We start from the raw sequence: 25,215 nt of genomic DNA on the forward strand, positions 1-25,215 counted from the left end.
AAAAATCTTGAAACTTTTGGTTAGGATTTCATATTTACTGGATTATCCATGTTAAAATGCAAATAGCCACGGAAATGTAATAGACTAGGTCTCTGATATATCCAATTGTTTTCCATTATAATACCAAGCTGACAACAGAACCCTGGCGGGAATAGGACAGATAAGTATGGTGAATAAGGGCCAGAAGAAAAATATGGTTTACAAAGAATTGCCTAAGGGGTTAAGTCTGAGTGAATTCCTGCCCTGGGTAATACTGGGCATACAGAGAAGGATATGAAATCCCTAGGCCCTGGGGAAAATGGAAGAAGAGGAAACAGAGATAGAGAAGACTGAAAAACAGGAGAAGCTCAAAACAAATTAACTATTTCACAATCTGTGTGTAGGCTAACTGGATGGTCAACTTCCCCAGGGCATAGTCCGAGAGCAGCAGCAATCCTGAATATGCAGCAATATCAAGCAATACTGAAAATCAGGTTCTATCTTTGGCTACCAGAAAGTCTGGGAAAAACAGAAAAATAACCTCTTAGACTGGTGCTTGCTAATGGAGTGTAGCACATATATCAGGATAGGAGACTCCTAAACCTTTCTGTCCCTCCACTCACATCCTTATTCCACCCCAAACCAGAGGGAAAATTGGTGGGGGAGGGGAGGTATGCAGAATAAAAAGTAGGCCTGCATAGTTTGAAAAAGACCCCCAAGGCCGGGCGCGGTGGCTCAAGCCTGTAATCCCAGCACTTTGGGAGGCCGAGGCGGGCGGATCACAAGGTCAGGAGATCGAGACCATCCTGGCTAACACGGTGAAACCCCGTCTCTACTAAAAAAAAAAAAAAAATTAGCCAGGCGAGATGGCGGGCGCCTGTAGTCCCAGCTACTCGGGAGGCTGAGGCGAGAGAATGGCGTAAACCCGGGAGGCGGAGCTTGCAGTGAGCTGAGATCCGGCCACTGCACTCCAGCCTGGGCAACACAGCAAGACTCCGTCTCAAAAAAAAAAAAAAAAACCCCAAATGATTTGACATATATTGTTCCCCTATAACAACAAGCTCCTTCCTCCACGTAAGTTTAGTTACACCCCAGTTCCACTAAAAGGATAAGCAGAACCATCATACTTTCAGTCCAAAGCAGTTATTAAAATTATGTGATTTTATTGCCACCTAGTGGAAGAGATAGAAAACCACAAGCTAAACTGAAGATAAGTAATCTAAATATATACTTGACATATTGACAGCCAAAGACAGTTTCTCAAAGTATGGTAATATGTAAAACGATTGTAAGTAGCATAAGAATAAAGAGTTTTTAAACTAGTTCGTATTTAATGCAATGCGTATTAGAAAAAAAGCATAAACAACACTTCAAATCCATCGTTTTACAAATCTGTGTTGAGGCTAAATTAACCCTAATTTTAAAAAGTAGATTTTTGAAGAAACATTCACTTATACCATACAGGTACTACTGAAGATATTGCCAAAGTCATAAGGTAACACTAAAATGACTACAGTTTTGGAAATAGTTGTCCTAATCTGGTTCTTCAAATGGAAGATAATTTTCCCTCAGTGTAGATGAGTTTTATTTATATATGTAATGTGAAGTAATCCATATTTTAACAAAAATAACAATGTTTTAAGGTACTCACATGTTTTTTTCATTAGTTTGTTTTCCTAAACAAATTTTTCCCCAAGCAAATTAGCATTTAGTACTGCTAAGTCTCTGTATTTGCCTTTCTTAAAACATGCTTACCTAGGTAGTTATGCCATGATTGTAAATAGCTGATTCCCTCTCATTTCAACAAGTTTCATTATAGAAAATATATTGCCATTTAATCTACCCAGTCGAACAAATTTACGGAGAACTGTTTGAACTCCTGCCAACTTACTGTAATGGAATGCACTTTAATGACTTATGTTCTGTTGTCACAGTGGTCAATTATTTATCATAGAATTTAGAAGTTTCAGGAAAACCCTGAGCATCCAAGTCAGCATTCATTAGTGCTTATATTTACTGACATTGGAATATATAAGTAAGAATCAAAATTTTTATTTCATTATCTTTTCTGATGGCCACTATAAATGACAATGATAAATTTCTCATGTGATAAATTTCACATTTCCACCTCTAGTTGCAAGAAAAACTGAAAAATTAAGTATGTGGGAATGAAAATAGAATTATCAAGATTAGCTTAAACCAACCATCTTTCATCTCCTGGATGAAGACCCACTGTGACTCAAAAAAATAAGGATTCTGTTGACATTAACGAATAGGTAGGGTTGCTGAACTACTGTTGCGTGTCTACCTTACAGTATCTGCCACACCATCCCGCCTAAAGCACTCAGTTTCCCTCTGAGGGGGCAACCATCTTACAGTTTCCTGTTTACTACTCAAAATTTCATTTATACATATCATATTAATTTATTTTTACCCAAATGGTGGCATACTATACATACTGCTCTCTACTTCAGTTTTTCACTTAACAAAATATGTTGAAGACTTGTTCCATTTTGACATGTAATAAGGCCACCTCCTTCTTTTTAATAGAGGAAAAATATTCCATTGTATAAATGTGCCACAACTTATTTATCCAATCCTGTAAGAAAAGAAATTTTGATTGCTTTTAATCTTTACTATTATGAAAAATACTGCATTACACTACCTTGTGCACATATCATTTTTGACAAAGCGAATTAATGCTCAGAAGTGAAATTACTGATCCATATAAACTTTGGAATAGGCTGCTGGCATTTTAGGGGGAAAATCACATTAAATTTATGGATTAAAATTTGAAGACTATGACATCTTCAGAGTCTTCCCAATGAGAGCAGAATATGCCTCATTTTATTCTTTTTATTACATCATATTTTACTGATTCTAATATACACATTTAAACACTTCTAAGTAAGGATGAATCTCATAATCTAGAACACCTTTTCATCACTGCCAGAGTCAGGCGTGGTGACTCACACCTGTAATCCGAACACTTTGGGAGGCTAAGGTGGCAGGCCTGCTTGAGTCCACGAGTTCAAGACCAGCCCAGTCAATGAAGTGAGATGCCATCTCCGCAAAAAATAAATTTTTAAATTAGCCTGGTGCAGTGGTGTGCGCCTGTAGTCCCAGCTACTTGGGAGGCTGAGATGGACAAATTGCTTGAGCCCAGGACACAGCAAGACCCCTTCTCTATAAAATAAAATTTCTAAAAAATTAGCTGGGCACAGTGGTATGCACCTGTTGTCCCAGCTACTCAGGAGGCTGAAGTGGAAGGATTGTTTGAGCCCAGGAGATCAAGGCTACAGCAAGCCATGATTGTACCACATTACAGTGCAGGCTACAGAGCAAGACTCTGTCTCAAAAAAAAAAAAAAAAAAAAAAATCACTGTCAGCAAGTGACAATATAATAGTAGTTATTCCTGATGGCATAACAGGTAACTGCCATCCCTGGTCACGTTAGACAAACCATTAAAAGACCATTTGAGGAAGATAGATGGGTCATGTTGTTGTTAGAAAACCTTTTGTGACATCTTCTGGTAAGATTAGGAAAGTGCAAGCATCAGAACTTAATGTCAGTGACCTGGAAGAAAATCTTTTCAGGAAATGTTATAGCACCAGGGTTCTTAATGGCACTTTTAAGAATTGTTCTTAATGGACAATTCTGTGTGTGGGTGGGGAAAACACCTATTTTGATGACTTTACATCAAAAAATAATTCAGAAGAATCATATTCTAAATGTGAGGTGTCAGTAATACCTTAATCAATATACGTTGTTTCTATTTTCATTTTTATAACTGCACAAGAAATATAGGATAAAATATCACATAAGTCCAAAAGTTGTCCCTTCTCCCTTTCCCCTTTTCCCTTTCCCCTTTCCCCTTTCCCCTTTCCTTTCCTGACAGAGTCTTGCTCTGTTACCAGGCTAGAGTGCAGTGGTACGATCTTGGCTCACTGCAACCTCTGCCTCCCAGGTTCAAGTGATTATCATGCCTCAGTCTCCCAAATAGCTGGGATTACAGGTGTGCACCACCACACCCAGCTAATTTTTGCACTTTTAGTAGATATGGGGTTTTGCCATGTTGGCCAGGCTAGTCTTGAACTCTTGGTCTCAAGTGATCCCCCATCTCAGCCTCCCAAAGTGTTGGGATTACAGGCATGAGACACCGCGCGTGGCCCGAGAGTTCTTTCAGTAAATACAAAACAAAAACTCTAAGTCCTAAGAGGTTATTGCATCAGAGGTATGGGCAGAAGTTTTCCTTAGTGTTAAATTTTTTCAAAAATGCAATTTATAATCAGTAGCATCTCAGATTTTATGAAATACTCTAAATCTCATTTTATGTCAGAAGCATTTTAGTTTCTCTCATATAGATTTTACACATTCATGATAAGACCATTTCTATGTATTTTGTTTTTTCTTCCATTTTCTCATTGGCAGTCTATTTATTTTTGCCTGTTTTGTAAGCAGCTACTTTATTGAATTCTCTTACTGTTTATAATTTCTTCATGGATTCTTTTGGGTTTTACAGGTATACAATGAAATAAAACTTAAACTCAAATTATTTTAAACTATCTTCTGAAATTTTACCTCGATGAAGGTAAAGATTTTCTACTACTTTTACTCTTCTACCTCGAGTACTTAGCATATTACCTTGCACAAAGTGGGTAATCAATACATATTTGTTAAATGAATTATATTAATGTATCTTACTTTGTAAAGTGACCACAACCCCTCCCCCAACAGAGATGTTGAGTTTAGTGGGGGGAAAAAAAAATCAAATATAAACCAGTATATAGTATTCCTATTTACTTCTCTCCACATGTATACACACAAATCCTGTAAGAAATTAGATATTTTATAATCAAATCTATACATGTTTGGTTATAATTAGATGTATTTTAATCATTAAAGACCCTAATTATGAAATAAGTGTTTTATTTTAAATGCTTACCTTTTGGATCTTAGATCTGACGGCTCAAACTGGATATTCATAGGTCCAGGATCTCTTTCATGATCTACCTTAGAGGTGCCAAGATGCCTAGAATCACTATTCATATTTGCCATTTTTCTCACACTCTAAGCACTGAAGAAGTTAGTCCTACACAAAGAAGATAAATAATTTAGTTTAATTTTAAAATATTTTATTATCCATAACTAATAAATATTCATGAATAAGAAATTGGAAAAACACTGGAATTTGCTGAAGATATCTTAATGAGGTATATGCCTGAAATATGTATCAGAAACTTGCTAACCTTAAATGGAGTTCTTATTTTTCAGCTTACTAAAAAATAAGTGGGGCAATTCATTTTCAGTAATAAAACAGATTAGGCTATTTGGACTCATTTTTCCTGCAGGAAAAAAACTAAAAATACTGAATAAAATACTTTAAAAATCTTTGAAAAGCATCAAAAATAGTAAGGAAAATCAGGCCATTTGTAGGTGAAGTTAAAGAACCAAGAGAGGAAAATGACTGAAGGAAACTGCTGCTGCCTGGAGGCTATTTGCTTCGGGCTGAGGTTTTCAAAGCCTTGTGTAGTATTTGGGAAACAGAAGTCAAAGCCCAGTGTCCATCCAAAGTAAGGAATGATTATAATAAGAAATCATCCCCTTTCCCCACTTCTCCACCACAATACAGCTGGAACTATAAAGACCTCTGCTATCAGAGTAGGGTTTACAAGAAGTAAAAGTAGCTTATTCCCTCATAAGGGAACTACAAAGAAGTCTTAAAATGGACCAGAGGCTATAGTGTCTCACACCTATAATCCTAGCATTTTGAGAGGCTGAGGTAGATCGCTTGAGGCTGGGAATTTGAGATTAGCCTGGGCAAAAATGGCACAACCTCATCCCCACTAAAAAACAAACAAAAGTAGCTGGGGGTGGTGGCACATGCCTATAGTCTCAGCTACTTTGCAGGCTGAGGCTGAAGTGGGAGGACTGCTTAAATTCAGGATTTGGAGGCTACAGTGAGCTATGATTGTGCCACTGTACTCCACCAGCCACCTGGGTGATGGAGTGAGACCCTGTCTCAAAACAAACAAACAAAAAAACGACAAAAAAAACCAAACAAACTGGCCGGGTGGGGTGGCTCATGCCTGTAATCCCAGCACTTTGGGAAGCCAAGGTGGGTGGGTCACTTGAGTTCAGGAGTTTATTTTTTATTTATTTATTTTTTTTTTGAGACGGAGTCTCGCTCTGTCGCCCAGGCTGGAGTGCAGTGGCCAGATCTCAGCTCACTGCAAGCTCCGCCTCCCGGGTTTACGCCATTCTCCTGCCTCAGCCTCACGAGTAGCTGGGACTACAGGCGCCCGCCACCTCGCCCGGCTAATTTTTTATTTTATTTTTTAGTAGAGACGGGGTTTCACCGGGTTAGCCAGGATGGTCTCCATCTCCTGACCTCGTGATCTGCCCATCTCGGCCTCCCAAAGTGCTGGGATTACAGGCTTGAGCCACCGCGCCCGGCCGAGTTCAGGAGTTTAAAACCAGTATGGCCTACATAATGAAACCCCAACTCTACCAAAAATAGAGAAAAATAGCCAGGCATGGTGGCATGCTCCTGTAATCCCAGTTACTTGGCAGGCTGAGGCAGGAGAATAGCTTGAACCCAGGAGGTGGAGGTTGCAGTAAGCCAAGATGGCACCACTATACTCCAGCCTGGGCAACACAGCGAGACTCCATCTCAAAAAAATAAATAAAAAAAACACCCCAAACTACTGACCACATCATATGTGTGTATGAGCTTTTTTATTACCATAAACTGCACCTCATGAGAATTTGCAAGGAACACTGAAAGCTATGAATGTAATTTAAGATTAACCTGCTTGGTAGCACTTCTAGGTAACCAATAGAAGCAAATGTAAATCTTTCCTGTTAAGACACATCGTAGGCCTTAAAGAAGTCCTACTAACAATCATTTAAGGACAACAAACAGTGAGTCAAAAATAACCTAGCGTATCAGGAAATAAAGTACTATGAGTGAGAACAAGAAACAAAAGCAGAAACAAACCCACAAGAACTTCAACTATAAAAATCAACAGAATAAAAATGTAAAACAATAATATTTCCTATGTTTAAATAAATAACAGAAAAAGTAGACATTTTCAAAAAGTGACTTAGTATGTTTAAATAAGGACCAGAGTGAATTTTTAGGAAAAAAAAAATTCAAGAGCCAAAATTCAACACTCAATGAATGAGTTTAAAAGTTGAAGAGAAAATTAATAACATAGAAGATAAGTCAGAAGAAACCACCTAGAATGTGGCAGAGAGAGAAAAATAAAGGCAGAAAATGTGGAAGGTGTTTAAGAAACATGGAAGATAGAATGAGAAAGTTTAACAAGCATGTAATTGGAGAATCAGAAAGAAAGAAGACAGAAGTAATATCTGTAGAGATAATGGCTGACCATTAAAAGTACCTATCTACAGATTTATGAAATGTAATGAATGTAAGGAACAAATATTATAGGGTTTGAAAAAAATAAGTAGGGCTGGGCACGGTGGCTCACATCTGTAATCCCAACACTTTAGGGGGTCGAGGTGGGCGGATCACTTGAGGTCAGGAGTTCGAGACCTGCATGGCTAACATGGTGAAACACCGTCTCTACTAAAAATATAAAAATTAGCCAGGCGTGGTGGTGGGCACCTGTAATTCCAGCTTCTTGGGAGGCTGTGGTGGGAAAATCGCTTGAACCAGGGAGGCAGAGGTTGCAGTGAGCCAAGATTGCACCACTGCACTCCAGCCTGATCATCACAGAGTGAGACCCCATCTCAAAAAAATAAAACAAACAAAACAAAACGAAAAGAAAAAAAATAAAATTCCAGACCAAAGGGGAAAAAAAAAGTCAGATGAAGGTCTTGGAATTAAAATGTCCAAAGGTCCTTATGTTGTCCAGATCAACATCACACATTGATGTTGTTATTTTAAGATAACTATTAATAGAAAGCAGTGTATAACCTTACATTTAGTAGAGGGGAAAGAAGAAGGATAAAAAATAACTGAACTAAAGGAAGGCAAAAGAGGAGAAAAAAATACAAAATAGGTGGGAAAAAGTAGAAAGCACAAGATAAATAAGATCCTCTCATTCTTTCTTCAGCCTATGCTAATCATATCTTTCCTATCACTATACAGAAGCTGTTCTTATTGGATCACTAAAGACCTCCATATTGGTAACCCCAAGGGTTATTTCTCAGTCCTTAACTTACTTGACCTATTGGAAATATTTGCCAAAAAGATCTCTTTCCTCCTTGATAAGCTGGATTCACTAAACCTCCAGGTTTTTTCCCTACCTCACTGGTCCCTCCTACTTCTCCGCCTCCTTTGCTGCTTTCTCATTTCTCAGATCCCTTTACAGTTGCAGAGTTCCAAGGTTCAGTCTTGATCTACCCTCGATCTCTTGGTAATCTTATGCAGTCTTATGGTTTTACTATCATAGCTTGTGCTGTCCAATACAGTAGCCACTAGTTAGATGTGACTACTTAAATTAACTAAAATAAAAAAATTCAGTACCTCAGTCACACTAGCTATATTTGATGTGCTCAAAATCCACATGTTGGCTACCATATTAGACAGTATAGATATAAACATTTTTCCATCATTGTAGAAAGTTCTGTTGATTTAGGCAATGACAACTTCCATGCTAATATCTCTAGCCTAAACTTCTCTTTTGAATTTCAGACTTGTATATTCAACTGCCTGTTCAACATCTTTAGCTAGATGTAACAGACAACTCAAACCTAACATGTCCAAAACGGGATTTCTGATTTTCTTCCCCCAAAACTACCCCACCTAGTGTTTTCCTATTTCAGTTGATAAAATCTCTTTCTACCTACTCAGGCCAAAATTCTTGGAATCACTCATTACTTCTTTTTCTCACAGTCTACATTCAACCCATTAGGAAATCTTATTGGCTTTTCCTTCAAATATATCCAGAATTTAATCACTATCATTTCTTACCAAGATTACCACAACAGCATTCTAATGGAGCTCCCTGCTTCTATCCTTATACCCCTACACTCTACACTACACAGCATGTCAAGAGTTGTAGAAAAGGGTAATAAGGAATCTGGCCTTACCCAGCTTGTTGTTAGAATTAAAGGGAGTGCTACTGACACCCAGTGGGTAGAGGTCAGGGATGCTGATGAAATAAATAGGTCTTAACATGTAAAAGCAAAGGATGTAGCTTTATTTCTTACACTGTAAGTTACTATTATTATCCTCATTTTATAAGTAAGGATACATAGCAGAGAAGTAACTGATCACAAAGTTAGTAAGTGGCAGAGTTGAAATTAAAAATGAGGTAGTCTAAATCCAGAGCCTGTGCTCTTTACCGCCATGGTGTGCTGTCTTTCCTGATCCTTGCCATTTCTTTCTCAGTCCCCTGTATCTTTCACCTTCTTCGGTTTCTTGTTACTGCCCAGACTACACAACAAGTACAGTTTTATTGTTGCCATATTTGTTTAATGGACTCATATGTCCACTTTTCTTAATTTTCTAAATGTAACATTTATGAAACAGTAGGAAGAAAATAAAGTTTTTGAATCGGAAATCCTGTATCTAACACTCACTACCTGTGTAACTTGGCACTAACCATTTAATCTCCATGAAACTATCTCTGCATCTTCAAAATTAAAAAAAAATTAATGTTTGAGGATTAAATGAGATTATACATATTACATTTAGCTTTTTTTTTTTTTTTGAGACAGGTTCTCACTCTGTCACCCAGGCTGGAGTACAGTGACATGATCATGGCTCACTGCAGCCGTGACCTCTTGGGCTTCAGTGATCCTCCCACCTCAGCCTCCCAAGTAGCTAAGACTACAAGTGTGCACCACCATGCCTGGCTAATTTTTTTAATTTTTTTTTTTTTTTTTTTTGGTAGAGACGGGGTTTTACTATGTTGTCCAGGCTGGTCTTGAACTCCTGATCTCAAGTCATCTTTTTGCCTCAGCTTTCCAAAATGCTAGGATTAAAGGCATGAGCCACCATGTCTGACCTCATTTAGTACTTTGTAATGTGAAAATAAATGTTCAAATGTATTATCATTCCCATCAAAAACCAAATGAAAATACTTGCTCTTTTTTTTTTTTAAAAAAAAAACATAGGCAGCCTCTTGAGGGTTTTCCTTTTTTAAATGAAAAAATTCTTCTTCAGTAAAGAACATCTAGGCAAATGATGTCAACCTGCCACTGATTATTATGTGATACAGATGTTGGCAACATGTTCTATTTCCCAAATATGTGCATTTTCTTTTCTCTGTTGCTTTGATTTCCATTTCCCTTTTCTCTTCTGCTTTTCTGCCCAACGTTAAGCAAGTCAAAGATCTCTTTAACTTAGTCCTACTAAAGACAAACAAAGTTAAATAAAAATATTAAAGTAGTACCTTACAACAATAACTTAAAAAAAAGTAAAACCAAAATACCACTATTTCCAAACAAGAAGGACTTCATTTCTATATCTTATGAAGGCAGTGTGATGGTAAAAATGATGATCTATTTTATGATGTGACAACTAAAATACTGAGTAATGGTAAACCCTGAACAATATACTCATTCAACAAGTTCTCAGCAAGTCCCTACAATATACTGAGGTATTGAAAAACACAGAAAAAAAAATTTAAGTCATGATCCCTACCCTCAATAAAGTTTAAAAAAAAAACATTTATGAAGCCTAGAGAAGTCAAGTAACTTGTCCTAAATCACTTGAATAATAAAACATAGTAGGATGCTAATAACCAATTCCCATTTTCAGTTCTTCATTTCACCTTTAGCTCAAATCTACACCAACTGCTAGCTCTAGCTGTCAAATTAGCTTAGTAATAGATCAGTGCAAAATTTATTCTTTTAAGGTAAAAAGAATAAATAAGCGGACTCTTTGAGACATAGATTCATATACTGTATTATACACATTCAAAAATCTGTAGCATAAAAATGTTCTTGACTATAAAGTATATTATTCAATAATTGTTACGAAAATCTCACTAAGATGGGACCAACTGAGATAAAGTTACTCATTACTGTTAATTTCATTAAAATAGTTGAGAAGCAAAAAACAAAAGCCTGCTCTTTCTCTTCCTTCCTTTACATAATAAAACTGATTAACAATTCAGTTGACTTGTTTGGTCTTAAGTTTTAAAACTAAAAGGCAGAATTTTTCAAAATTAACCTTCTAATTTATGACATTAAGATGGAATGAAGTTAGGATTGATGGAATCTGTTAAATTTTCTTAGTTTAAAACTATCAAATTGACTAATTAACTTGAAAAGATGATTCCCCAGATGTAATAAATGAAAACATTCTATATAAATGGGCCTGGCATGGTGGCTCATTCCTGTAATCCCAGTACCTCGGGAGGCTAAGGCAGGAGGACCCTTTGAGGCCAGGAGATTCAGAGTCAAGACCAACCCTGGCAACATGGCAAGACCGTATCTCTACAAAATTTTATATATATATTAGCCAGGCATGGTGGTGCTTGCCTATAGTCCCAGCTGCTCAGGAGGCTGAGGTGGGTGGACAGTTGGAGCAAGAGGGTTTGAGGTCTCAGTGACCTATGATCACACCACTGCAGTCCAGTCTGGGCAGACGAGTGAGACCTTGTCTCAAAAAATAAAATAAAATACAATACCAACAAAAAATATGTTTTAAATTAACCTGGGTGTAGCACCGGAATTAAAAGCCTAGGAAAGAAATAAACATATTGTAGAGAAGTTCTATTTAGAATTGTATTATAGCTTTACAGATTTTTAAAGCATTCTCTCAATTCAAAAAATTAAACATTTTAGAAGTTGAAAAGATGATTGTAGGGAAGCCAGTATCCTTTCATCAAAAAGAATAACATAAAACTTGGGAAAAACTTGTTCAGGAAACTCTAAAACACATGAAATTAAAAAAAAAAAAATGATAAGTTAGTAAGTACAAGCATTTAGAACAATGTCAACCACTTACCAAACTGTATAAAAGTTTGCTATTATTATTTTTGAACTTAATGAAGGTTAATTAAAGTTTTATATTGTAGGGAAGAACAGCAATCTATATAATTGTTAAGAAATGTCAGAGAAAAATTTTAATATTGATAAGTAGCCAGAACCTTATCACTCCTAAATCTCCAACAACGGATAAAAGCACTTTCAGAAAGTACCACAAAGCATTAATTTGTTTGAATTATACACACTGGGTAATTTGAGATTTAGGCTATTCTGGTGCTATCAAGTAGTATGTGGTGGTTGACAGCTCACAAGTAAGATTGCCTGGATGTGAATCTTGGCTCTGCCATTCATTAACTGTGCAACTTTGGGCAACTTACTTAAATTCCCTAAGATTCATGGGTTTTGGAAATAATAAAAACACTAGTCTTACAGGGTTTCAGATGAAAAGGAGATAATACATATAATGTGCGTGGAACATAGTGAATATTCAATAAACATAACTATCACTTTTTATTATGAATTTGGCTGTTTAAAACTAGAAAAATTACTCATTGGAAGGACATACAAGAAGAAACTTTTTTTAAAAGAAAAAGAAAAAATATGTATTGGCTTAACTTAGCGGCCTGAACAAAATCAGCTGACATATCTACATGCCTTTAGTATAAAGTGAGCAAACTCAGCAAGGTAAGAAAAATAAAAAGGTTGACCTTCATATAACAGAATTATTGAACTGCCATAAACAAGACAGCACTAAAGGATATCAAAAAGACAAAACTTGGTGTCATTTATGAAGGAAAATTGAGAGAAAAAGACAAGTTAATAGAAGATAGTGGGAGACTGAACTAACATTTATTTATTGAATGCCTAATACTGGCCTAATGTTTTACATGTTATTGTTTAAATCCAACTAATCCTTAGAATTTGGGAAATGGGTATTACCTTCATATCACAAAAAGAAGGAAAGAAAGAAAGGAAGGAAGGAAGGAAGGAAGGAGAGAAAGAGGAAGGAAGGAAGAAGGAAGGAAGGAAGGAGGGAAGGAAGGAAGGAAAAGAAGGAAAGAAATTGAAGCTCAGAGAAGTAACTTGTCCTAAATCACTAAGCTAATAAAACCATATATGGGACTGAAACCAGGTCACTTTGATTCTAAATGCTATTTCCAGTATACTCTGATGTCTGCCTTAAAAACGAGGAGTTAGGGCCGGGCACGGTGGGTCAAGTCTGTAATCCCAGCACTTTGGGAGGCCGAGACGGGCAGATCACAAGGTCAGGAGATCGAGACCATCCCGGCTAACACGGTGAAACCCGTCTCTACTAAAAAATACAAAAAACTAGCCGGGCAAGGTGGCGGGCGCCTGTAGTCCCAGCTACTTGGGAGGCTGAGGCAGGAGAATGCCGGGAACCCGGGAGGCGGAGCTTGCAGTGAGCTGAGATCCGGCCACTGCACTTCAGCCCGGGCGACAGAGCGAGACTCTGTCTCAAAAAAAAAAAAAAAAAAAAAGAAGAAAGAAAAACAAAAAAACAACAAACAAACAAAAGAAAAACGAGGAGTTAGACTGGAAGACAAAAGAAGCATCTGAAAATCAGGTCTTCTTTGTTTAGTTTTATAAATATAAAATAATAGCTATAATGGCAAATGACCTTAAATTCTTTTTTTTTTTTTTGTGATGGAGATGCTCTGTCACCCAGGCTGGAGTGCAGTGGTGCAATCTCGACTCACTGCAACCTCCGCCTCCCAGGTTCAAGCAATTCTCCTGCCTCAGCCTCCCAAGTAGCTGGGACTACAGATGCCCGCCACCACACCCAGCTAATTTTTTTGTATTTTTAGTAGAGATGGGGTTTTACCATATCGGCCAGGCTGGTCTCGAACTCCTGACCTTGTGATCCGCCTGCTTCGGACTCCCAAAGTGCTGGGATTATAGGCATGAGCCACTGTGCCCTGCTGGCCTCAAACTCTTTAAGACATAATCAGGACTAGAATGAGTGAAACTTCATGCCTGGGTATCCGGATTACACATTAAACACCATGAATCTGTTGTTCTTGAAGCAAGCTAGTTTAGGTAAATTTCTTTTGTTGCAAACTCTTTTGTCTCAAGGTTCAATATTTCCTTAGCCAGCAACAACCCTTCCAGTGGCAGTGAAACAAGGGAAAGGACAGAAGCCAAGTCAGAGTAGCAAAAACATATCTGCCTAAACAATGGCAGAAATATATGGCTATACTTTCTAATTTACTTTGTAAACCAATATACTCTGTAGTATTCGTTCCTAAACTAAACTGAGAATGTGGGTGAGTTTAGAGAGAGAATATCCTTTCACTTTCTGGAAATTAATACTTTACTTAAAGATTGAAAGTGAAGAAACCAGGAAGGAGGAGAAATCTAGAAAGATTCTCGGATTTCAGTGAACCTTAACAAAAAGTGAAATCAAGGTTGGGGAAAAATGTGAGGGCCACTGAGGAATTAAAATTTCCAGTTTAGTCACCAATGTGTATTTGTTCTGAGCAAATCCAAAGTTCTGTGGCATAGTAGAATTAGCTATTTATTCTAAATAAGTAGAAAACTGATGATTTTAAATAACAAATCATAAATGAGGAGTTCAAAGTCCCTGGTGCCTTTCAAAGATTTATAATATTCAAGTAAATAAGAATAACTGTAAGAAAATTGGTAATTTGTAGTTGTCTCAATTAGTCAACTAGCATGATCTCAAAATTTCAACAGATATTTAATGCATTCTCCTTTTTCCCCACACAGAGCCAAGGTGGAATTCTTTTATTTCAATTTTTTAATTTTTAATTTTTTTTTTGTAGATGGTACAAGTTTTATCACAACAGAAACAACTATACTTGTTGCTCCTGAGAATTTTAGGTGACTACAGATATGCTTGCTTGCTTGCTTTCTCTCTCTCTCTCTTTCTCTTTCTCTCTCTCTTCTTTCTTTCTTTCTTTTGAGACAGGGTCTCACTTTGTCACCCAGGCTGGAGTGCAGTGGCACAATCTGGGCTTGCTGCAACCTCCTCCCGCCAGGCTCAAGCTGTCCTCCCACCTCAGCCTCCCAAGTAGCTGCGACCCCAGTTGTGCGCCACTATGTTGCCCAGCCTGGCCTCAAGTAATCTTCTTGCCTCAGCCTCCCAAAGTACCAAAGTGCTGGGATTATAGGCATGAGCCACCATGCCTAGTCTTAAAGTTTTTTTGAATGTCTTGATGAGAAGTATAAAATATTCTGAAGTTTGATGAATTACGTTGAGAGGTGAATTAGAGTTCCATAGCAAATATTACATAGGTGATAATGCAGAATAGTTTATCAATGATTAACTAAAATGCTAAATACTTCTATAACATTAATTTGTCAGACATAACACTGATATAATTTGAGCTAAATATACAAGACGACATAAACAGACATACTCCAGCCTGGCCAACATGGTGAAACCCCGTCTCTACTGAAAATACAAAAATTAGCCAGGAGTGGTGGCACACACCTGTAGTCCCAGCTACTTGGGAGGCTGAGGTAGCAGAATTGCTTGAACCTGGAAGGCAGAGGTTGCAGAGCAAGACTCTGTCTCAAACAAAACAAAACAAAACAAAACAAAACAAAACCCAGACATAATCACTTTTAACATCTCACTCAATCTCTGAGTTTTAAAACAAAGTCCCAGATGCAAGACCACTAAGTCAAACCTAAGTTATTAAATGAGTCTGTAATTGTTTAAGATTGGTTTTAGTATGGAGTTCCGCTATGATTTGAATGTTTGTGTCCCCTCCAAAATTCGTATGTTGAAACTTAATTGCCAATGTTATGGTATTAAGAGGTAGACCCTTTTGGAGGTAATTATGTCAGAAGGGCAGAACCCTTATGAATGGAGTGGGTTGAAGGGAACTAGCTAGACCCCTTTTGTCTTTCCATCCCTTCCCCCATGTGAGGACACAGTATCAAGGCACCATCTTGGAAGCAGAGACCAGATCCTCACTAAATATCTTGATTGGTACTTTTATTTAAAATGTTGGTGACTGAGCCAGGTATGGTGGCTCATGCCTCTAATCTCAGCTACTCGGGAGGCTGAGGTGAGAGAAGTGCTTGAGCCCGGGAGTTCGAGATTGTAGCGAACTACAATGGCACCACTGCATTCCAGCCCAGGTGACAGAAGGAGACTCTGTCTCTAAAAGAACAAAAAATGTAGTGCCTGGACTGAAGCACTTCTCTTCATAAAAAGGACATAGAGAGTAATCAAAGAAAACTGGTATGACATTATTTTAAAAAGGTACTGACTGTGATTATTGGTGTATCTCAAAGAATATCAGCCCTTTCTATACTAGGCTCAGAAATGTCTTTTCACAATTCGTTGCAAAAACAAATCTATAGTATCTATGCCAAGATGCTAGCATCAATCTGCAATAGAATACACTAGCTTGTGCTCAAATAAATGTGACTATGGACCCACATACAACTATTATGTACGTTCTTTCTCAGAGACTAAAAATGAGTATTACTGAATACTTCTGTGTATATTATAGAGTTTCAGATACTACATTTATACTCAGTGTACTAGGCTAGGGGTTGACATATTTTTTTCTGTAAAGGGTCTGATAATAAATATTTCAGGCTTTTTGAGGCATATAGTTTCTGCAGTTACTCAATTCTACCTGTTGAAAGGCAACTAAGTGTGCATGGGCTGTGTTCCAATAGAACTTTATGAAAAAAATATATCTGTCAGCAGGCCAAATTTGGTCATAGTTTACTCACCTCTGTAGTATGCCAACATAAAAGCAAATGGAATCACACCACAAAAAAGGCACCCTGGTGGAAGCAGTTATGCTATGTATATCAGTTATGCTATGTATATCAGTTATGCTATGTATATATGTTTTCTTCCATATTAGTCTGTAACAGCTATAAACTCCAATAACAAACTTATCTAAATTGCTTCCTGATGAATCATGTACTGGTTAGCCGATAGGATCTATAATGCTCCTATTCTGATGTGACAGTAGGAACATGCTTCCAACCTGATCAATAAATGCTTCAAAAGGCGTTAAATTTGACAGTGCTGGAAGATAGTGTGGTCTCACAAAGAAATTACCAAAGCAATGCTATGGTACCAAAGAATCTCTCCTACTACACTGGAAACACTAAATGTTCTCAAGTTATATTTAAGTGATAAGAAACAAAGAACCCTAGCAAAGGACAGAAATTTAAGTATGCTATAAAATGCAGGCCTGGTAGACATTTTTAACCTCTAAGTGATTTTTTTTTGTTAACTTTTATGCCCATATATACTTTTTAAAAAAATACCATATAGGTCCAGTGTGGTGGCTCATGCCTGTAATCCCAACGCTTCGGGAGGCTGAAGCAGGAGGATTGCTTGAACCCAGGAGTTCAAGGTTACAGTGAGCTATGATAGTGCCACTGCACTAAAGCTTGAGTATCAGAGCAAAAAGAACCCCAAAAAGAAAAAAAAATACTAAACAATACTATTTTAATTTGTAGTTCAGGTTGGTATTCCATCCTCCTATGCTGAGTTTACCCTATATTGTAAAAATTAAGGGTATTACAAATCACAATTAAAAGCATATTATTTTATGTATGTAACTGAAATATATAGTATTTAAGATTGTGATTGGACATCTAAGGCTAACTGGCTGGGCACGTGGCTCATGCCTGTAATCCCAGCACTTTGGGAGGCCGAGTCAGGTGGATCACGAGGTCAGGAGATCGAGACCATCCTGGCCAACACGGTGAAACCCCGTCTCTACCAAAATACAAAAAAAAAAATTAGCCGGGTGTGGTGGCGTGTGCCTGTAGTCCCGGCTACTTGGGAGGCTGAGGCAGAGGAATCACTTAAACCCAGGAGGCAGAGGTTGCAGTGAGCCGAGATCGCGCCACTGCACTCCAGCCTGGCGACGGAGCGAGACTCCATCTCAAAAAAAGAAAAGAAAAGAAAAGAAATCTAAGTCTAGCTGTTCTCAGAGGTATGGGGAAGGAAAGGTAAATTTTATTTTCTTAGAAACAAAGAAACTATAGATGACAACTTTTTTTGGGGGGGGGACAGGGTCTTGCTCTGTAGCTCAGGCTGGAGTGCAGTGGCGCAATCTTGGCTCACTGCAACCTCCGCCTGCCAGGCTCAAGTGATTCTCCTGCCTCAGCCTCCCAAGTAGCTGGGATTACAGATGAGAGGCACACCACCGCGCCTGGCTGATTTTTGTATTTTTAGTAGAGACAGGGTTTCACCATGTTCGCCAGGCTGGTCTTGAACTCCTAACCTCAAATGATCCGTCCACTTCAGCCTCCCAAAAGTGTTGGGATTACAGGTGTTAGCCACCGCAATCGGCCCAACCTTCTATCTTAACATGAAGTTTGTAGTTGTTTACGAGGCAGAGAGATTTTTCTTAAGTTAGGACATGGGTTATTTTGACCTATTGAAACATTTTTTTGTTTTGTTTTCGTTTTTTTTTTTTGAGACAGTCTCACTCTGTCACCAGGCTGGAGTGCAGTGTGGCATGATCTCGGCTCACTGCAACCTCTGCCTCCCAGGTTCAAGAGATTCTCCTGCCTTAGCCTCCTGAGTAGCTGGGACTGCAGGCATGCGCCACCACACCTGGCTAATTTTGGTATTTTTTTTAGTAGAGACCGGGTTTCACCATATTGGCCAGGACAGTCTTGATCTCTTGACCTCGTGATGTGCCCGCCTCAGCCTCCCAAAGTGCTGGGATTACAGGTGTGAGCCACCGCGCCCGGCCGAAACGTTTTTAAAAAACCTTTCTCCTCAGCAGCTGCCTGCTATCCTACATATGTCAGATCTTTGTCATGTCTGAAAATATTAAAAAGAAAAAAGGGGCCGGGCGCGGTGGCCCACGCCTGTAATCACAGCATTTTGGGAGGCCAAGGCGGGAGATCACTTGAGATCAGGAGTTCAAGACCAGGCTGGCCAACATGGTGAAACCCCATTTCTACTAAAAATACACAAATTATTGGGGCGTGGTGGCAGGCAGCTGTAATCCTAGCTACTCAGGAGGCTGAGGCACGAGAATCGCTTGAATCAGGGAGGCGGAGGTTGCAGTGAGCCAAGATCGCTCCACTGCACTCCAGCCTGGGCGATAGAGCGAGACTCTGTGTGGAAAAAAAAAAGAAAAGAAAAGAAAAGAAAAAAGAAAACAAAGTGGAGGTACAACTTATAGTGTGCTGATCTACGAGGGGGACGGAGCTCGGCAATGGATAAGACACTGCCTGGTAGTCATAACAACTAGGTTTTAGTCAAGTTTGCCATTAAATGGTTACCTGGTGTTGAGTGGGTTTCGCCAACTCGGTGGACCTCAGTTTCCTTCTCTGTAAAATGAGGAGAATGCGCTTGACTAGCTGCTCTCAAACCCCTCTTCCAGCTCTACTATGCTGACATGTCAAGCTACCCACTATCAACACACTCATTCTCACAACTGAGTCGTGTGAAAAGCGTGGCGAGGGCTTACCAGTCATGGTCCTCACCCCATCTGTGGTCCTAGCTCAAGGCCTAAAGGGGGTTCCTCCCTCATGTTCCCCCGCTAGATCTCCCCAACTCGGGATGGAGAAAGGTGCTCCTAGCCGTGATCGCGCCACCTTACTCAAGCCCAAGCGATGGAGCGAGACCCTCTCTCAAGAGAGAGAAAGAAGGGTGCTTCCATTCCTACAAGTCACCCAATTCTCCTGCTCCCTCCTTCTCTCACCCGAGGGTCAGGGTGTTCATTTACCCTAACCCTATCTTTTCCCTAAGGCTCCAGCTGACACCGACTCCCACAGACACTCGGATTCCCTCAGACCCCGAGGGACTCCTGACTTTCTTTCACTGAGCCCTTGAGGAGTGCGCGCCGTGCCTCCGGAGCAGTCTCCGCAGCTCCAGGCTTTGGCCTCCCTGATCCCCAAAAGCAGCTACGGTTCTGATGCGCTACATTGAAGAACTATCCCAGGTGACAGCCGGCTTCGCCCCAACCTCAACCCTTCCCGCCTCCTTCCCTCGGATACCTCCCCACCTCCCCGAGAGGCGAGGATGCTAGACGTGGGAACGTGATCTACCTGAGCAGGCCGAGCCTTCAACCTCGGAGAACTAGACGAGAAGATAAGACTCCCTTCCCAAATTCTCACAATTTGCGACCACGGGACTCCCAGTCCAAACAGGAAGCGGCAACAGACTGGGCCGCGGGGGCCGGCGGGGGTTGGAGTTCTGAATGCGCCAAGCCGGCCGTCGCTGTCAAATCTCTCGCCGCTACGGACTACAACTCCCAGAGGGCTCTGCGACGGCCAGCACGCCCATCACCGCAGGGCCCAGCCCCAAGGCTTCAGGAGACTGGGCAGCCGGCGCGCCCAGGTAGGCAAGTCTGGTCGAAACTGCATCCCGGAGTTTGCTCCAGTTCCTTGTCCCGGCTGGAGGCCGGGAGGAATAGTAGAAGGAATGCGATCTCTTGCCATTCATAGAGCCCCGGAGGCCACGTGAGAAAACGCTGATGCGGCACCTCCATCGAGGGATCACCCCTCTTTTGGGCTTTCCTGGCGCGTGTTGTGTGATCTGGTTACATCCTTAGACCCTACGGACGCAAAGGGAAGCTGGTTTGAAAAAACTATTGAGTTGGCATGCTCCCTCCGTCGTCTAGATATTTGGGTTTGTTTTTTAAAACTGTGTTTGCAAGTTAGTCTCTAGGCTAAAAGCGGCTTTAGACGGATTTTAGAGGCCCACCCCACATACCCAGCAATTTTCCCCAAAACCTCCCCAGGTAAACATACAATGTAAGTAAAATTAATGTGTTTGTTATGAAAATCAGTTCAAGGTCAGTCCCTGAAAAACATGTGGCAACCCTAAGCTCTTCTTACAAAGGAAGCCAGTAGCTCTTTTGGTTTCTTTTTCTTTTTTCTGTTTAAACCAGAAAAAACAGTGTCTGTAATGCCAGAAAAAAACTCAAAATTTAGGCCGGCTCCGTGGCTTATGCCTGTAATCCTAGTATTTTGGGAAGTTGAGGTGGGAGAATCACTTGAGGCCACTTGAGTTGGAGACCAGTCTGGGCAACATAGGGAGACCCCATCTCTACAAAATAATTCAAAAAATTAGCTAGGGAGGGTGGCACCTGCCTGTTGTCAAGCTTACTTGGGAGGCTGAGGCAGGAGGATCGTTTGAGGCCAGGAGTTAAGGCGGCAGTGAGCTGTGATGGTGCCACTGCACTGTAGCCTGTATGACAGAGCAAGACCCTGTCTCAAAAACAAAACGAAACAAAACAAAAAACCTAAACTTGAAAATTCAAATTTAGACTGGGCACGGTAGCTTAACACCTGTAATTGCAGCACTTTGGGAGGCTGAGGAGGGTAGATCACAAGGTCAGGAGTTTGAGATCAGCCTGACCAACATGGTGAAACCCGTCTCTACTAAAAATACAAAAATTAGCCAGGCATGGTGGCGTGTGCCTGTAATCCCAGCTACTCTGGAGGCTGAGGCAGAAGAATCGCTTGAACCCAGGAGGCAGAGGTTGCAATGAGCTGAGTTTGTGCCACTGCACTCCGGCATGGGAGACAGAATAAAAATTCAGATTTAACAAATAGCTAACATTGAATGCCAAGAATTTTACGTGTATATCTTTTTAAGTCTTTACCACAGTTCTGGAAATGATAATATCTCTTTAAGTCTTTATCACAGCTCTAGAAATGTATATTTTTCCTGTCTTACAGATAAGGAAATAGTCCCAGAGAATTTAAGTACCTTGTACAATCCCAAACAACTACCAAGTGGCAGAGGATCTGGAATTCATACTAAGATCTTATCCCAAAGCCTGTGTGCTCTCAAACATTGCATCTATTATGGAGGGCTTGACAAATGCAAGGCAAACAATTTAATGAATGTTGTCTTTAAGGGAGATAAAAGTTGTTTTGCTGATGGTATTATTGTTCAAAAACTTTTTGAACTGCTCTTTGGCCCTGCCTTCAAGTCAGGGCCAGTCAAGTAACACAAGTCAGTAATACATTCTTTTGGTAGTTTCAGTGATAGCAAGCTTTCTTTTTTCTCTGCATTCCAGGCTGAGAAAATAATTTCAAGCAAGGCCGGGAAACACAAAAGTAAATAGTATGAAATTATGTCAACAAAAAATGGGAAAAAAGTAGGGAACTAAAAAATGAATAAGCTGGCAAAACTGTCAGAAGCACCTTTTTTGGAAACTGAAACTGATAAAACACACACACACACACAAAAAAAAACCTCACAAAAGCCAGGAAAACATGTAATGAAGAAAAAACTGCTGAATTTTGGTAAGAGAGTTCTGTGGTCATCTACTCGTCAAGCTGGCAGTGGCCTTGAAGATGGCAGCCACATTCCTGGTGTGGGTTGCTGGCACCAGAGGGAGCACTTGGACCTTATCCTCAAGGAATTGTAGGTGTGTTTTGACCTCTCTGATGGTTTCCTAAAGGTTCAACTCAAGGGCTTGCCTTTGTTTCACCTGCCTCAGAGCTTCCTCAGGGCTCAGGCAGCTTCCCAGGCAGTGTTTGTCAAAAACATTAGAGGCAAACAGCCAGTGTTACAGAAAGCATGCATGGTATGAAAGCCAGGGCAAGCAATAAACAGACAAAAATCCTGGGAAAGAAGAGGCTGGAGAAGGAGATACTTGGGGGAATAAGGGCTTTGGAAAGCTTCATTTTTTTCTGGGGAATCTAGAAGGCCATCGGCATGCCCTGGTCTGGATGCATACTCAGAAAAAACCTAAGAACACCGTAAATTCTCACCTCTGACTGACCTTTAGCCTTCATGCAAGCAGGAAGTGAAGGCTAAGGCGGCGTTGTAAACTACTTATTTGAGCATTGAAGGGGTGCCGCAACACATAGCTAATTGGCAAAGACTGGGAGTGTTTTCTCGCATTTTGGGCTTTTATCTTTTTATTTTTTGGTTCCAGACTTTTAATAAAAGAAATAAACAACAACAACAAACTCTGGTAAGGAGTGGGAGAAACAGATATCCAGAATTACCACATTATAAACAAAACGTCCAATTTTTAACAACGAAAAATTATGTGGCATGCAAAGAAACAAGAAGGTATGGCTTATTTACAAGGAAAAAATTTTTAAAGAACATTCCTTTGCGAAACCCAGACATTGTCAATTGTCTTCAGTATGCTCAAAGAACAAAGAAAATAATAGACAATAACTAAAGGAAACCAGGAAAAGTGAATTGTTCAATAAATAGAGGTTACTGTTAAAGAGGTAGAAATTATAAAAAGAAACCAAATAGAGTTGCTGGAGTTGAAAAGCACAATAGTTGAAATATAATGTTCACTGGAGGGGTTCAATAGTGGTTTGAGCAGGCAGAAGAAAGATTGGGGAATTTGAAGATATATCAAGAGTATACAGTTTGAGGAACAGAAAGAAAAAATAAGAAAAATGAACAAGACCTGTAAGGATTGCGGGACACCATCAAGCAAACATTTGCACAGTGGGAATTCCAAAAGGAGAGGAGAAAAGAAAGGAGTGTAAAGAATATTTGAAGAAATAATAGCTGAAAAATTACCAAATTTAATGAAAGACAGGAATCTACACATCTAAGAAGCTCAATGAACTTCAGGGCGGATAAATTGAAAGGGATCTACACCAAGACAAATTGTGATTAAATTGTTAAAAGACAAAAACAAAGAATTTTGACAACAGCAAGAGAGAAATGACTGGTCATGTATAAGGAATCTTCATTAAGATTAACAGTAGACTTATCATCAGAAACCATGGAGCTCAGAAGGCAGTGGAATGACATAAGTGCTGCAAATAAAAGCCAAAAAGAATCATGAATCTGGCAAAAGTATCCTTAAAAAATGAAGGAGAAATAAATATGTTCCTAGAACAACAAAAAAGGAGGGAGTTCATAACTACAAGTAATACTAAAGGAAGTCCTTCAGCCTGAAAAGAGGCTATGAGACAGTAACTCAAAGCCATATGAAGAAATAGAGAACATCAGTAAAGATAACTACATAGGTGAAATTAAAAGTAAGTAGTTTTCTATTTTTGGGTTCGTAACTTCTCTTTTTTAAGAACAAGGATTTAAAAAATAAATGCATAAAAGAATAATTATAAATCTATGTTAATGAGCACATAATATATAAAGATGTAATTTTAGACAGTGCTACCCTAATAGTTGAAGAATTCAACACCTTGCATTCCATAAAGGCCCAGATAGAAGATCAACAAAAAAGTTGAAGTCTCGAACATCACATAAACCAACTAGTTCTAACAGACATTTATATGACACCACCCCCTCCCAAGAACAGCAAAGTGTATGATATAGTTTGGCTCTGTGTCTCCAACCATATCTCATCTTGAATTGTACTCCTATAGTTCCCATGTGTTTTGGGAGGGACCTGGTAGGAGATAATTGAATCATGGGGGCAGTTTTCCCCATACTGTTCTTGTGGTAGTAAGTCTCATGAGATCTGATGGTTTTATAAGGGGTTTCTGCTTTCACTTCTCTCTCATTCTCTCTTTGCCTGCTACCATCCGCATGAGATGTGACTTGCTCCTCCTTGTTTTCTGCCATGATTATGAGGCCTCCCCAGCCATGTGGAACTGTAAGTCCAATTAAACCTCTTTCTTTTGTAAATTGCCCAGTCACAGATATGTCTATATCAGCAGTGTGAAAATGGACTAATACAGTAAATTGGCACCAGTGGAGTGGGGCGCTGCTGAAAAGATACCTGAAAATGTGGAAGCAACTTTGGAACTGGGTAACAGGCAGAGGCTGGAACAGTTTGAAGGGCTCAGAAGAAGACAGGAAAATGTGGGAAAATTTGGAACTTCCTAGAGACTTGTTGAATGGTTTTAACCAAAAGCCTGATAGCGATGTGGACATAAGGTCCAGGCTGAGGTGGTCTCAGATGGAGATGAGGAACTTGTTGGGAACTGGAGCGAAGGTGACTTTTGTTATGTTTTAGCAAAGAGACTGGTGGCATTTTGACCCTGCCGTAGAGATTTGTGGAACTTTAAACTTGAGAGAGATGATTTAGGGTATCTGGCAGAAGAAATTTCTAAGCAGCAAAGCATTCAAGAGGTGACGTGGATGCTGTTAAAAGCATTCAGTTTTATAAGGGAAGCAGAGCATAAAAGTTTGGAAATTTTGTAGCCTGACAATGCATTGGAAAAGGAAATCCCATTTTCTGAGGAGAAATTCAAACTGACTGCAGACATTTGCATAAATAACAAGGAGCAGAATGTTAATCCCCAAGACAATAGGGAAAATGTATTCAGGGCATGTCAGAGGTCTTCATGGCAGCCCTTCCCATCACAGGCCCAAGGCCTTGGAGAAAATAGTTTTGTGGGTTGGGCCCAGGGTCCCCATGCTGTGTGCAGTA

General features: G+C 39.6%; 1 protein-coding gene across 5 annotated transcripts in view; it reads right to left on the reverse strand.

Annotated features, from left to right (window-relative positions):
* The window catches only part of SLC38A9 (solute carrier family 38 member 9), a 97,195-nt gene extending 77,112 nt beyond the window's left edge, over positions 1–20,083 (reverse strand). Inside the window, exons 1-3 of one of the 5 annotated variants that reach the window (XR_004429830.1) lie at positions 19,931–20,083; positions 19,163–19,210; positions 4,926–5,072 (exon numbers count right to left, since the gene is read on the reverse strand). Coding sequence is in view for 3 of the 5 variants with exons in the window: in XM_033179581.1 (XP_033035472.1) it covers positions 4,926–5,038 (113 nt within the window). In the remaining 2 variants the exon portion in view is untranslated. Of the gene's footprint in view, positions 1–1,734; positions 2,579–4,925; positions 5,073–19,162; positions 19,211–19,930 lie in introns of those variants that run through there. The other 4 variants (XM_033179581.1, XM_033179584.1, XM_033179583.1 and 1 more) reach the window with 4 other exon arrangements.
* Positions 20,084–25,215: the final 5,132 nt, after the last annotated feature.

This window comes from Trachypithecus francoisi, unplaced genomic scaffold (assembly GCF_009764315.1).
Source record: "Trachypithecus francoisi isolate TF-2019V2 unplaced genomic scaffold, Tfra_2.0 Lachesis_group2, whole genome shotgun sequence".
In the NCBI taxonomy this organism is placed as follows: Eukaryota; Metazoa; Chordata; class Mammalia; order Primates; family Cercopithecidae; genus Trachypithecus; species Trachypithecus francoisi.